This window comes from Physcomitrium patens, chromosome 21 (genome assembly GCF_059467195.1).
Source record: "Physcomitrium patens ecotype Gransden chromosome 21, ASM5946719v1, whole genome shotgun sequence".
Classification (NCBI taxonomy): Eukaryota; Viridiplantae; Streptophyta; class Bryopsida; order Funariales; family Funariaceae; genus Physcomitrium; species Physcomitrium patens.
In genome coordinates this window covers 5,922,946-5,938,784 of record NC_143430.1, presented here as the reverse complement: position 1 = coordinate 5,938,784, position 15,839 = coordinate 5,922,946, and the positions used below count along the sequence as shown (strand labels likewise).

Below are 15,839 nucleotides of genomic sequence, written 5' to 3'. Positions count from 1 at the left end.
TATATATATATATATATACACACTTTGAAAATTTGAAATTTTAGTATAATTGAGAACAATTAGTATTATCTTTGATACTTCTTATGTGCTTGAATTCTATCTTTTTAATTATACAAATGATTTTCATTGCAAAATTTAAAGATAAAGTATTGTTATGTCCACTTGCATGAATGAATATATATATATATATATATAGTATTAATTAAATAATTTTATTTTAATATTAATTATTAGTATTACTTTTTTCTTTTTTATATTTTTATCTTCATATGTATACATAAAAATAATAGAAATAAAACCTTTCAAAGAAAAAATACTATATTTTATTTTATATTTTAAATATAGGAATTTACATATATATAGCTATCAATAGAATGCTGCAACCATGAAATAATAAAAGATGGTTGAAATATTTTAAATATATATAGTATTATAAAATTTTAAAATATTACCAATAATATTGATATAATTATAAAACCAACAACTACTATAAATAAGGTTTTTTATTTTAGATATTAGTTTTAATAAGTAATTATGTTATATTCATTTATTGATTTCTTCATTCTATTTCTAATTGAAGACTTTTTAAACATTATATTACAAGCTAGTAGTTCTAAAATATTGAACTTGAAAAATATTTCTTTAAAAAAGTACTCAAATTTTTAAAAAATATATTTTAATATTGAATAATTTGAAGGCAACTCAAATAAGAATTTTAGTTTGAGATAAATTTATCTTAGTTCTTATTAAGAGAATTAAATGTAGTTGGCGTTCTCTATAATATTTATTGTAGTTTATAGTAAATACTGTAGCTACAATGTTTGAAATGTATAGGAGAGAAATTGTTTATCTTCTCTTCTTCTCTTTATATATATGAGACAACCATATCAATAGACTCTAGTTACTTGTATGTGTACTTATATATGTGTGCATATTACTTCAACCACTCTTGTATTTCTCTAAAAGATTCTCAATATATTATTAGCACAATTGCTCTTGTGCATTAGTCTTAGTTCTTAAAAATTTGTATATACCTTGTCCTTCTACTTCTCCTCATTTTTTTCAACTTTGTTGTTACTCAATCCTACTATTACTAAATCCTACTACTACTCTTGAATCATGTTGCTGCAAAATCTTATTGTTCCTGAATCTTATTGTTATTGTGTCTTACCAAACTGCCACACCATGTTGTCAAACTACCATATTCTGTCACCAATAGTCATACCTTGCCACCAAACTCATATATCCTGCCGCTGAGCTACCACACCTTGCCATTGTCTACTATTGTTGCTACAATCTGCCACAAATCCTTGTTTTGAAAAAAAAAAAAAAAAAAAAAAAAAAAAAATCCCAAATTTTTAATATTTTTTATTTCAAGTTCAACTTTATCATTTTATTTGGTTTTACATTTCAAGGTGCATTTTACTCAATCTTTTCTATTTGATCTTGTATTTTTTTTTTAGAAATTTATTTATAATAATTGCTTCAATATCCTCAACTGCTTCTATTATGTTTTCAACTATCACTACTATATCCCAACATTTTCAAGCTCTTTTATTTCCACCATTGGTTGCTGATAGAAATAATAATTTATTATGGTTAAAATGGCAAAAAAAATTATTTACATAACAACTCTTATATATAATTTTGTTTGAAGAATCTCTTAGTGTAAGTACTTCTATTCTTCTTACTATCTATTAGAAAGTACTTCTTTTCTTTTGTAGTCATCTTGTACCTGCATTGCAATATCTATATTTGAAAATGAAAGATTCAATCAAGCTTTGGGAGAATCTTAAATCCAAATTTGATCATTAAAAGACTATTTTCTTTTTGTATGCACGTCATGATTGGACATATTTATGTATTATGGATTTTTTAAATTTAAATGCTTTCAATAGTAAAATATATTGTATTGTCTCATAACTACAATTGTATAGATAAAGCATCTCTGAAGAAGAAATGATTGAAAAAACTCTCTCTACATTTCTTCCTCTATTTGCTAAACTTGCACAACAATATAGAAACATGAAATTTCAAAGTCATCCTAATTTCATGTCTTATCTACTTCTTATGGAGAAACAAAATGATCTATTCTTATGTAATACAAAAGCTTGTCCTATTGGAACTATGGTTCTAGAATTTCATTCATTTAATATTTCAAACTCTAAGAAAAAATTATACAAACATAGAAAAAGTGCTCATAAATACCATGGTAGTCATGATCATGACCATTTTCGTCTATATGAAAAGAATTAATATTCTACTATGAAAAAATAACTTTTTGCATAAGTCTTCAAATCTCATAGATAGTAGCATTTTTTTTTCTATCAAATAACATATATTAAACGAATTTTATGGAAATTATATATGATTGATGCTTATTCATTGTCAACACCAATGATTGGATGTAGTCGCAATGGTGATAATTCATACCGTCCATGCAAGGAAGAGAAAGAAATATTGGGAGATCAATATCCATACCTTGCAACAATTGAACCGTTTTTATATTTAATCACATCTATAAGACCAGATATTATATTTGTAGTTAATGTTCCTGCAAGACATAGTATACGTCCAAGACTATGACATTGAAATAATATCAAATATTTATTATATTATTTAAAAAATATTGAAGATTTGGAATTATATTACATATGATCTACAAATCCAAAATTGGTTGGATATTGTGATATAGGATATAAATGTGATATTGCAATAGCTAAATTTCAAATAAGCTATATATTCTGAAGACATGGAGTTGCAATATCATAGAGATTAGTAAAACAAGCTATAACTATAACTTCATTTAACTGTGCAAAAATTATTGCCTTGTATGAAGCATCTCAAGAGTATATTTGGTTACGATAAAAAAAAAATGATGTTGTATTCTTTCTTTCTTTTTTATGCATGATTTTTTCTTTGAATACAATAAGATTTTTTTAGATAAAGTTTTAATGAGGTAGCAGCTATTGATTATAGAAAAATATAAATCATAATTCTATAAAAAATTTATATTATATAAATACTGTGACAAACGAAGAGGAGTGTTGAAAGTATTAAATGTAATCAATACTCTCCATAATATTTATTATAGTTTATAATAAATACTGTAGCTACAATGTTTGAAATGTAGTGGAAAGAAACTATTTATTTTCTTCCCTTTTCTTTGTATACATAAGACAACCACATCAATAGTCTCTAGTTGCTTGTGTGTGTGTATGCTTGTATGTGTGCATATTACTGTAACCACTCTTGTGTCTCTCTAAAACATTCTCAACAATTCTAAAGCTCTTAAAGCTAAGAAATATATATGATGCTGCTTGACTTGGTCTTAGGTTGATCTTTGTTAAAATCTTAACACTTATTTATAATCTTTTGTTAAAGTCTTATCCAAAAGCTCATAATTAATTATAAGATAAATTTATGGATCTTTTTTTTTTTATTTAAATGTTTTATACACCTAACAAATGTTCTAATTGAATTTTATATACTACCAATCATATAAAAACTCATACTTTTTAAAAATTCTACATGTAATTTTTAATTTTTTTAATCACTTAAAATTATAAATAATTCACTCGTTTAAATTTCTATTTCTGTATATTTCGAATCTACATGTAAATACACACTTTTATAGTTTATCATTTACTATTTAATTTAAAATATGTATATTATTATAATAAAAAAACATAGTATATCTAGCAAGTAATCTTCTTTGTAATGGCCATAAATAAAATTGGCTATAAATATTTATATTTTTAGCCTCTACTCAGAGTATTACCTCAAAGATTCTACAAACAAACTAAAAGCTTTTCTCTTAGAAAATATATCAAAAGTTGTAGTATTGATGTCTTAATCAATTAAATATCATCTACCAAATTTACATATTATTTCAAGGGAAAAATTCAATTGTACCCCTGAAATATGATTGATGCACCAACGGGAGAAAAAAATATCTTCCGTCTTTGATGCGGAAGCTGACAGGTGTCAATACGCGTGAGTTCACAAACACAAGGTTTTTACTGTAAAATCATGACTTAAAACATATAATCTCTGCAGGCATGTTAAGCGCTTCGATTCATGGTTTTACTGCACAGGAGCTTCTAAGTCAGCTTGATACTTTGACAAGTTTTTAAAGCCTCAGAAGGATTTGAACAAAACTACACGTGCAATCTTACTTGACCTACTGCGTTCTCTCTGACATGCACATATGATAAGTTTGTGGGAACTGTCACAACAGTTGCTGAACGAAACGATGATGCTACAATTCACATTGCTGTACTCTCTCTCGTTTGGGCATGAAGACGCCAATGCTTTCAGGTGATGGAAAGGAGGGTGCTGAAGATGTAGCTAGAAAATTAGGAACCGATCATCAACAGGTGCATCACCCTATGCGCTTACTTTTGTATTCAGGTCATGGTTAAGGCTGTTTGCTGACCCTTTGTTTCGCCAGATTCTTTAAGTAATGTAAAATTAAGCTTTAGTTTATGTGTCCCGGTCCGATCTCATGGCCATTTGACTCCTCTTCTGCACAATTCGAGCTACCAATTTGTAAAATGCATATGCATATACAAACCCAGTGATTAAACTAGTCGTCATTGTAAGCGTTAAATAATACACATAAACTAAAGCTTAATTTTACATTACTTATTTCATTCAATCCTCAACCTGTACTGACTTCGTGAAACTCCAAATGATTCCAAGTCATCGAAAACTCCTCATGTAAACAATACAATCATCATGCATTATTGTGTAAAATCCAGTGATTAGTACAAATTCAACATGAATCACGAAGTCAGTGCTCATGCATTCATTCAAGCTGACAATAAAGTTCCCCTGTGACAACCAGATCCCACTCAGAGTTATGGTGTAGAAGAAGCCTCAGCACGTAACAGACCATGGAAAGTCGATTGCCATGTGTGCTTTAAATATATGCGGTAGCCTTGTCTGCCTCGGCAGGGGTCGGACTCACCACACCTGAGTCATTTAATCATCCTCGAAATAGACAAATCCGAGGCAGCACTATAATGGCAACAAAGCGCATTTTGTCTAGCCAGGAATACCGTTGTTAGATACTCTACAACCCAGCTTGCCATTTCGAGGAGGGCGGTTGTGCAAGGCAAAGCCAAGCCAAGCACACACCTTGAATTCGGAAGAAGCCAAAGTGAAGAAGGCACAACCTGCACAGACTAAGTAACGCACTTCAAGAGTGAGAGAATTTTAATTAATGCCACAAGCCTCGTCAACAATTTGGGGGCTCATGTTGACATTTCCGTCTCAGTTTCCAAGACACACTCAAACCAGTTGCAACGATCTGAGGTTGGCTTGCACTTTTTCCCCCTTAAGTTTAGGTGGGTTCTCTTCACAACACCCAGTCATTGTAAGTTTTTTGCCTTAGTTTAGCATAACTGCTGGCTGCATAGCCTAAATTTATCGAAGAAAAGTTTGATTTGAAGAGTTAAAATTGGAAAGATTTTAAGATTTTGTTTTGGAGACAAGTGAAAGATTTGTTTTGCTACAAATAAGTATGTGATTTGATGTCTCACTTTCTTGACCACATGAACAATGTTCAATAGCAATGGTTGTATTAAAATTCAATTTTTAACCCACAGTGTTGTCAACTCATGTCCACTCAACCAAGGCATTAGGATCTGTAACTCATAGGTGACTATTTCTTTGTGTCACCAAGGTCGCTTTTTTTTCTTTATTAAGTCTCCTTCTTTGGTGAAATAGTAAATATAGATGAAAATCTATAAATATTTTATATTCATGCAGCTATAAAACAACACACAAATATATGTATGTGTAAACATATTTATTTATATTAAATTGATATTTAAAATTTTGGTAAATAATTAGAGTTTTCTACATGTTAGGCCCATTGTAAACAAATACAACTTGGGTTATTTTAATGTTTCAAATATTTTACTGAGGGTAATATAAGTATAATGTTATTGGGTCATATTATATTATTTATTAAAAAAATGCTGTGTGAATGACCTGATTTTGACAATAATTGACATGTTTTAAATTCACAATTAATTTTCTTAAAATAAAAAATTTTCATTTTTTTTCATGTTTATCATATTTATGTTAGAAAAAATTATACAACAAGAAATCATTGGTCTTTAGCAAAGAGCACCTTTTCAAATGTACAAAATAAACATTGACTCTAAGTGCATTCTTGTCATATTTTTTAAGCGAATTAAGGTATTTGTCTTTTTAATAATAAATTCTTATTTTTAATTAATAAATTATTGAAGAAAAAAACTAATAAGCAACAAAAAAAGAATTTTTTTATATGTTTTTCTTTAAGTCATATACTCGAATGTTTAACTTCAAATGTTTTGATTATTTATTTATTTTACACATGTTTTAAAATTTACTTTGGTATTGGTGTATTGCATTTTTCGTGGATCTATTTAATGTAATTGTGTATAAAAATAAATTTGTATATATATATATATATATATAAACTGTTTTGTCTTGAATAAGTAAATGATTCTATAGAAATACTGTTGTTGTAACCTATGTACATGCAAGTTTTCTATTTAGTTTCCCAGGTCCACTTGAAAAATCTGGTGATTTATTCTTCCTGCAAAGTAAATTAAAATGAAAAAAAATCGAACCAGATAGAATCAGCTATTCTTATGGCATATTTCTCTCACTGCATCATTTCCAACAACCAAGTGAATAGAAACCTTATCTGGACCCGTCATTAAATTTGCTTTAACCTTGATTCTTCATGCACAATTGAGTCATGAGTCTGTCTTAAAAACGCATTAAATGCATCCTCCAGCAATTGAGTCTCTTGAGAGATATGGATGATTCTTTTCCTACCTTCTTGCTCAGCTACGCAAAGTGGCAATCGAAGCTCAAGCGTGGTGAAATGGGGACCTGGAGGAGACAAAAGCTCTTAATGACATATCAGAACAGAAGCTAGAATTGTGGACTTTAACGGCATATTCCTCCGATTGTATTGCTACCTGCAAGCTTACTGGTCTCCAGGTCTGCAGCTCAAGGTCTACCACAGTTGAGAAGTTTCCCACAATCGATTAGCTACGAAAGACGGGAGTGTAGGGTTGTAACTGGAAACAGACGGTGCTATAACACTGCTCATCACTGTCGCTGCTTGGACCAAGTGTGTGTTCCTTGCATCGTTGCATCCACGGTTTGAGAATTACGGACAAAAAAGTGGCAGACTCTCGAAACATGTCTGAAATGTCTTTTCATTGTTTACAAGTGTGACTCCCGAGTACTATTTAGTATATACACTAGTAAAATCACAACAGCTTCAGTTGTAGCTCTTCCTAAACTCATATGTACACTAGAGAAAGCCGTGAAGAGCGTCAACAATTCCAGACACAGGAGCTCTGAGGTTCACGCTCCTGAAAGTGCACCCTGTTTAGAGAACTTCAATAGCTGATTCTAGCGTGGCGAGTTCATCCCCGGAAATTGGTAGTTCATTTGGTCCTCGTATCAAATCCGGAAAGAACTCATGTCCACATGGTCCCCGTGATTGGTATACTTATCTTTACAAAAATACTCGTCACCGTTGATAGCAGACATTGAGGATTCTGCAGTGTCACAATGAGAGAATTCCCAATTTCCAACCGTGAAGCAATCGCCACAGTCATTGTCCTGGAAGTTCCGGCAGTCACTTGACGTCCTCATCGCCAGTTCGTGCGTCACGTCAATCATCTCACCCTCCATGTCATTCGCCACCATCTCAGGATCAGCGTAGTATTGCCAAACAGCTGGAAGTTCACACAAATTACCCCAGCTTTCTGAGGGTTCGTATGTGACTCCATTCCATGTGTCGAGATGGGTCACGCTGGGCTGGTTTAAATTGCTGCAAGGCCAATCTGCTTGCTGGTCGTTGGTGTGCATCGCAAAACTAACAGTGGATGGGAAAATGCTCTGCAATTTATCGTTGTTTTGATTGAAGATGGGGCTGTTGCAAAACATCTCAGCTCCAGAGCATGGCTCCAGAGCCTCGACTGGTATGGAGAGGAGCCGTGCAGAATCTAGTGAAGTCGCAGTGTCCACAAAGGACGACACAGGTAAGGTGGTGGAGTCTTCAGAGTGAGAGACCTCAGTGGTTAAAAAACAATTACTGGAGTCAACGAGGCTCCTGTGTACAGAATTCGAACCAACTGCGGGGAGCTCCTTATCAACGTTGACATACTTGAAGACTACTTGGGAAAGAGTACCCGCCAAATGTTCGTAAAACTTTGATGAGCAGGAGGCTCGCGAGGACTGCGCATTGTCACTGCTACGAAGTGGGTCATCATTCCTGGTTAAAGTAGAACCATTAGATACCGTTACCTGGTAGTGTGAAGTTGGTTGGTCGCCGAGACAATTGCCCTGCAGGTACAAATAACAGAAACTAATCAGGACTTCGTGTGAAAGTCAAAGATCATTCAAAACCATGCGCCAAACCAGTCCACGACCTAGATTTCTGATTTTTTTTCCTCCAAGAATTGCATCGATGACAGTTACGATGCAGCCACCACAACTACCACATTCTGCATTTCAAGACGTAAAAAGGGACTAGACCTTGCGATAAACTAAAGTTTAAGAACGATCCAATCAGCTTGAGAAACCAGGAAAATACCTCAAGAGATGATACTTCAACTGTAACACATCCGCGTCCTCCGCGCATCACAGAGCTTTCAACAATACTTTGCTCCAAACCGTGACAGCGGTTAAATTCTTGAACGTCATGTACAGCCCACTGCTCTCGAGTTTCAGAACTTTTTGAGTCATCTATCGTCTCTCTGTTTGCAGACTTTCTCAGAAAGTCATCATTTTTATGTGGTGAATTCCTCGGTCGAGGATCACTGATGGCGCTCGCCAGCCTCTCCACTGTTTCGTACATGTGCCTGTACGCCGGTTCACTGTGAGGGTCTGGCATTGTATCCATTAGCCCAACTCTGAAATTGCTGCGGCCAGGGACACCAACACTCTCATCATTCCCACCAGGCATCAAAGCCATACTCCAGTCCATTTTCCGACCATGTTTACCACTGCTCGTGCCTCCGAAGAAACCATCCCCATTCGACTGCCCAGAGGCTCTGGACGCGGCCAGGGCGGCCGACATCAAACACGTCTGGTGCGTTGGATACACAAAGTTGGTTCTTGCCTTGAGACCCCTCATGGACCTGGCGGCCAAGTCGTAAGCCACTGCAGCTTGCTCTGCCGTGTCAAACGTTCCGAGCCATCTCCTCTCCCTTGTATGAGGATCTCTGATCTCTGCAGCGTATCGACCCCAAGGCCTTCTCCTCACTCCCCGGTACTTCCCCTCTTGCGCCATCTTCGCCTTCTTAGACCCACTCTTCCTGTCCACTGCTCGGGCAGCCATTTCACCCATTCTTACAGTAACAGATGCCACAAAATTCTTCGCAACCACGTGGAACTTCAACGCCGCAGAACTCAGCGCTGCAGTGTGTCAAACATTCACAACCTCGATGTGTCAAGCTAGTTATGAAGCCAAGAAGGTACAGTCGCATCACCAGAGACTTAACATCCTCAATTCCTACACCTCAAAACCACGAACCTGAACTCAGTGATAGTCGATCAATACTTCTAGAGCTAGACTCTATTCGACCTTGACCACAAGCTTCAACTTGCACCAAGCGACTGCAACCCAAGCGTAATCTACCTCTACTATAACCCCGCCCCAATTCCTATCAGTGAAGCGAAGCACATCTTTGAAGTAATCGCTTCGAAGTTGAAGAGAAAAAGGGACTTTCTGAGCTGAGCCGCTTCGAGCAGAGCAACAAGCATCCACGTGCATGCAAAAGATGGCAGTTCAGTGTAGGACCAATTTGATAATCGAAAGGAGAAGACCAAAACTCAGGTCTCTGAAGAAGAATAATAGCAGCAGGGAGAGAGAGCTTGGAAGAGACAGTTCTGAGCAAGGGAGGTGGGAATCAGTTCTTCAGTTTAACGATGGCCGTTAAATGGGTTGCCAGCGGCCCTGCAAGAGAATATTGTCGGAATAGTGTTAAGGACCCAGATCCTCACCTCTTTACACTGCATCCAGAATACTTCAGCGTTTTCATCTCACACAAATCGAGGAACCTCGGTTGCGAATGAAGTAAAAAAAATAAAATAAAATAAAAAAGAATAAAAACACACACACACACACCACTGTACCCACTGAAGTTTCACTCGTGTTCTGTCTGCAATAGCCCTGATGTTCTTATCCTCCACATAAATAACTTACTGCTGTTATTGAATGTCGATGCTCTCTGGGTTTGCAAAAATCCTCTGCGTAAAACTTTACTCTGATGCTAAAAGCAACTCTACTGGGATATGTGTAATCCACTGTGTAGCTTAATCTGTTGTTAACACACTCTGACTGGTTTCATCTTTTAGTGTGTATAATAACTCTGAAGAAGCACGGAATCTTCAAATATGGATTATGTGAAGTGTATGTTAAAACCATGAAGTAAAGGAGATGAATGAAAGCATATTTGTTTGTAAATATGAGTTGAAGGTGTTTGATTCTTGTGTCTCATTAGATTAAGCTCAAATTGACCTGCTTGTCATGAAAAATGACTATTCTTGCTTTATATTTATAAATATATAATGAACACTTCTTGTGAAAGTTTTTTTTTGAAAAATTGGTTCAAATTACAGTACAATGATTTATTTATTTTTTCTATCCTTTGTTATCATTATTATTATTATTATTACTATTGAGAAAGAAGAAGATTGGTGACCACATTGCCAAACTCTTGTTTCCTTATGGATGGAAATTTGTGTTGCAGAGTGTTGCAAAGAATCATCCAGTTATGTGGTACTTTACGGATCCATCATTTGAGTACCCCTTTCAAGCTATAAAATATGATAATCAGCATGATCAAGTATCTATGGAGCAACATGTAAATTCATTGGTACTAAAACAACCCTTGATGCAAAGAATCCATCATCAGGCAGTGGACAAAATCATTCCTTTTCAATAACCCAATAAAACAAAATTATATATATATATATATATATATATTCAAGTTCACAAAAATTTCTCTAATGCTCGAAGCTGGGTGGGTCCTAAAATGGGTCCTTTACTGAGGGATTTAAGAGTTTTTGAGAGCACTGCAACTCATCACCATCTTCAAGGAGCACCTCCTGGAATGGATGAACTCATAAACTCAACAAGTTGTCCCATCTAAAATCTTGTATGTATGAACAGAAGTGGTGGGTTGAAGCATAATAGATAAGGTTTGGAATGCATGTTGAGGGTGAACAAATGATGGTATCATTGTTTTCTTTATAAAGAATTAAATTAAATATGTTCATATATACATATGCATATGCATACATTCAAAGCGGAAACAAATACTAGAATGGTCACTTTTGATGACAAACCCAGAAGTTTGACATAAGGCTTAAAAAAACAATGGATCAGTTACAAAGAGTTACTCATTTTGGCTCATATGAACCATCAAAAATTATTAATTTCAGTAGGGTGGGGTTTTTGTTTCTTTTCTTTTCAGCAATTAGTACCTTTAAAATAAAACTCTTCTTCTTTAAATAAATTATACAAATTGAGAAAGTAGATGAATGAAAAGAAGCACAAAGTTAATTAGTTTATGATAAAAGAAGTTCCATGACAGGAATGGTAAATCTGCATCGGAACGAATGTTAAATTGGAATAAAAACCTTTGGTGTAAGAATTAGAATGAGGTCAAAGGACATATATTAGCTAAATATCCATATAAGAACACTAACTTCCAAAAGACTCAAAATCATCAGTTCCATGCTTAGAATTAATCCATGGTGATCAATCTCTCTCATTGCTTTGAGGAAGGGGGAAAATAATTAATCAATTAATTAATTAACAAACAAACAAACACACAACAAGACCTGAACAACATTGATAAAAATCCCCTTGTCAAGCAGGGCATTGGAACTCAAACTCTGCTGATATTGGTGTGGGTGGTGGTGAAATTTAGTATTGCAGCCAGAATAGGGATCCATGGGCACAAACCTCTGAGGGAAAAATAACAAAACAAATGGATTAAAAAACCCTAAAATCCTGAAACCATGCCCTGCTTCATTTATTTACGTATTCCTCTATTTCTTTTATTTTATATTATTTTTTCACATTTTTATACTGCAAAGTGGTTGCCAAATGATTGGGACATGAATTTGGTACCAGGCTCAGCAACATCATTCCTTGAACTGTGCCCAGGGCCAGACCCTGTGTAGTACCCATAAACCCTTCCCTATTCATCATCGTGTCTCCCCCCCTCTAAAATTATGAAGTGAAATGTGGGTCATTCTCTCTCTATCTATCTCAATTAGGATTCTGGTTTGTTTTTTTTATTCTCATGGACACATACACATATCATGCATGTTGTTCTTCTGTTGTAAAACCCTCTTACAAATCTACAACCCTAATTAGATGCCAATTGGGCCATGAAAACCTAATTCTGCTGCAACTTGTCTCAATAGGGTTGTTGTGAGAAGTTTTTCTGATTGATGTGATTGAAAGATTGCCTCAAGTGTCAGTTTATGTGACACTGCTTTGGTGTGTAGATGGTAGGGTTTAATGAAGGGCTCTAAAACACCTTCGACACACATTTAGAATGGAGAATTAGTTAGTATCCTCTGAGGCTAACAAAGTGCTGGGTGTGAGTGTTTGTTGCTTACATGTTGGAGGAATGCTTGCTGTTGATAAATGGTGTGTTGCAGTGTAGGGTAGTGATTCTATGTCTGGATAAAAGTGTTCAGTGAAAACTCTATCCTCAAAGTTGTATGAAAATAATAATAATAATAATAATAAAGAAAACAAAATATCTGAAATTGTGAAAACCCTGTGATGAATTGGGCAACAAACACACACACCACTAGATTGGTCTCAAAACACAATAAATAAATAAATAAATAAATAAATAAATGAAACTTTAAAGTACTACAAAATGACTTGATAATAGATGAATAAGTACAAGATTAGTCATCTATAGTTCCCCATGTAGCACATTACTCTAAATTTTGTTTTACCATGTTATTAGGAGTTGAGTAGCCGTTTTGTACTTTTTTTTTCACCTTACGAATGAATGCATTGAACATACCCCATTTTTATGTCAAAAAACACACACACACAAAAAAAAACAAAAAAACAAAAAAACAAAACAAAACAAAAACAAACAAACAAACAAACAATCAAACACACCAATATCTATGTCACACAAATAAATAAATAAATAGAGAGAACATGATATGTATGTATATATATATATATATATATATATTTACCCGCCTTACCACGTCTCGTAGATTCTTCAAAACCTCAAAAAAGCTGCATCGTGCAATTCTCCTACTTGAACTTCCACTTTCCTTGGTTGGTCTCGATTGACTGCGGGGCGAGGAGAGCAAGCTAGACAACGAATTCTCATCACCGAAAAGGGGGGGATATATGAATGGCGATGCCATATTCCGCAGGGGATCAGAAATTTGCTGAAGAAGCAGTTTTCTGGTTTGTCGATAGCGCGTGGCTACTTGTGGGTGCGAGGCGATCTCTTTCGGGAGATCGCCCTCTAATTGCAGAGCCGGACGAAGGAATGTTTTGTGTTGTGTGCTCTACCGGTGTCAAATAAATTTATATGTATATTTCCGGAAAGAAACAAGGAGGGAGAATTAGACGGATACATGGGCTGCAAATGGAATGTCCCCTATCATTGTGAGATGTTCGAATACTACGATTCGTTCCAACGCGCAACTGGTGCCCGATTTGTGTTATGGAAAACCCAGGAGTTGGAGGAATGATGCCGGATACGACTACGATCAATACTGAACTGCGTATTATTATAATTATTATTAGTATGATTATTATTGTTGATTCTGAATTTTCACTTCACTCCAAACGTGACTGAAAAGCGGTTGCATTGGAAACAATAGGAAAGTAAAGGGGGAACACTACTAAACTAGAATTCAGGTTTTTTTGTAAAAATAGTTCTCCAAAAAACATCAATTACTACAATAATTAAATATGGAGAATTTTTATATTGACCCAAACACTTAAGAATTGACCTAACAATGATCGAAAAATTCTCCACTGTTGGATCCGTATTGGTTGAAAACCAATGAAAAATAGTTGAATTCGCAACAAATGATGATGGGTGGATCAATTTAACAATTCTCTTTCTATATAATTATAATTATATAGATAGTACGTAGTAATTAGAGGGTTTTTTTTTTTTTTTTTTTTTTTTCTTGAATAGTAGGAGGTAGATCTCTTTGTGAAATTTTAATATATATTTTTATTTTTACTTTATTTTTAAAGTAAAGAAAATAGATATTTTAAAGCTTTAAACTTTATTTTTTACCAACATGTTTTGTTATATTCTATAAATAATTATATGTGATCCCTTATACTTTTGCATACAGTCATATCTCTTGTTTAAAGATCATGTGATGTTTTTTTTTTATATTTTCTAAAACCAAGCTCTGAAAACTAAGATCTAAAAGATATTCATATTAATAATTTGATTCAGTTTTTCTTTTCTTTTAAAAAGGTTATTAAAAGCCTGTAGTTAGAAAAAGCTTTATTTGAGCCACTATTAATTGAAGTTACTTTTTTTTAAAACTGATATATTGAATCTATTCAATAGTCTATACTATCCTTTTTAATATCTATGCAAAATTATTTTTCTATTTATATCATATAGTCAAAAGTCAAAAGAAATAAGTCACATTTACTATTAATTTTGATTCTTTCTTCTTTTTTTTTTTTCTTTTTTTTTTTTTCCTTCTTCTAGGCATTAATTGTAATATAAAATAAGCCATGTAAATATGTTATATATATATATATATATATATGCATGTGTGTGTGTTTATTTATATATTTAAGTTCAAGTAAAACCCACAATATTCTATGCTATTTTGTAATTTCAATAGTAGTAGACACATTTGTTTTGAATCATAGTCTGTCTTTCATTGATATTGCATTTTCTCAAAATATAAGCTCATATCCATAAATAATCTATTAATTTTATTTTAGATATTTAATTTTTTCTAAATTCTAATATTAGATTCTTTTTAGAACTTGACATTTAATTATTTAACATTTAAAGATATAATAGAAGGATATAGAGTTATTAAATAATATTTTTAGTAGGTGTTTTAAGAAGTTTAAATTAATATTTTTTTAAGATGATTTTTTAAAATAAATTTCTCATATATGTGATTTAGAAATTATCATTTTTTAAAATAAAAGAAGTCTTGTCATATCCACATACACTTCTTAGTAGTATCTAAGATGTGAAAGATGGTTGTTAATTATCTTTAGAAGCGTATATTTCTATTAAATATATATATATATATATATATTCTTATCAAAGGCAGAATATCTATGGTTTTAAAAATTTTAATTGTAATAAATTCTTAACATTAAAGATCTTTGGTTACTAAGTAAAACACATAAAATATCTTTTTGAAATAAGACTTGAGATTTTTGCACATATATATATATATATATATATTTTATTTGTCTTATTTCTACTACTAAAGCCTAATAATACTGTTATTTAATCTAATAGTTTTATAAGATTTAACTTGTTCTTCTAGCATTAAAAGATGGATTGAATTAGAGTAAAAATTGTTTGTGCCAAGAAAAAGAAAGTGTCTAGATAATTACATTTAAGATCTTACCCTATATAGTTTTTGAATACTTTGCAAGTTCTCTTCACTATTTTAGATCATGTTTTATACTTATAGGTTGTTATATCATCCAATATTTCTATCTTATTGTTTTTTATTTTTATTTTATTTTACTAATTTAGTTTTTTATTAATACATGTCTTTAAAACATTTAAAGATTTAATTTG

At 33.0% G+C, this 15,839-nt stretch overlaps 1 protein-coding gene across 1 annotated transcript; it reads right to left on the bottom strand.

The window, feature by feature from the left end:
• Positions 1–6,945: 6,945 nt before the first annotated feature.
• Positions 6,946–10,987, bottom strand: LOC112274089 (uncharacterized). The gene is made up of 2 exons (XM_024503252.3): positions 8,618–10,987; positions 6,946–8,367 (listed from the first exon to the last, which is right to left on the bottom strand). The coding sequence occupies exons 1-2, from the start codon at positions 9,371–9,373 to the stop codon at positions 7,480–7,482; spliced, it is 1,644 nt and encodes a 547-aa protein (XP_024359020.1). The 5' UTR covers positions 9,374–10,987; the 3' UTR covers positions 6,946–7,479.
• Between the last annotated feature and the right edge of the window lie 4,852 nt (positions 10,988–15,839).

Bases quoted from the DNA above. Each gene is read 5' to 3' on its own strand.
- LOC112274089 (XM_024503252.3), bottom strand. From the start codon at position 9,373: ATGGGTGAAATGGCTGCCCGAGCAGTGGACAGGAAGAGTGGGTCTAAG. The intron at 8,368-8,617 runs GTATTTTCCTGG...TTGTACCTGCAG, and splicing joins TTGAAGTATCATCTCTTGAG to GGCAATTGTCTCGGCGACCA.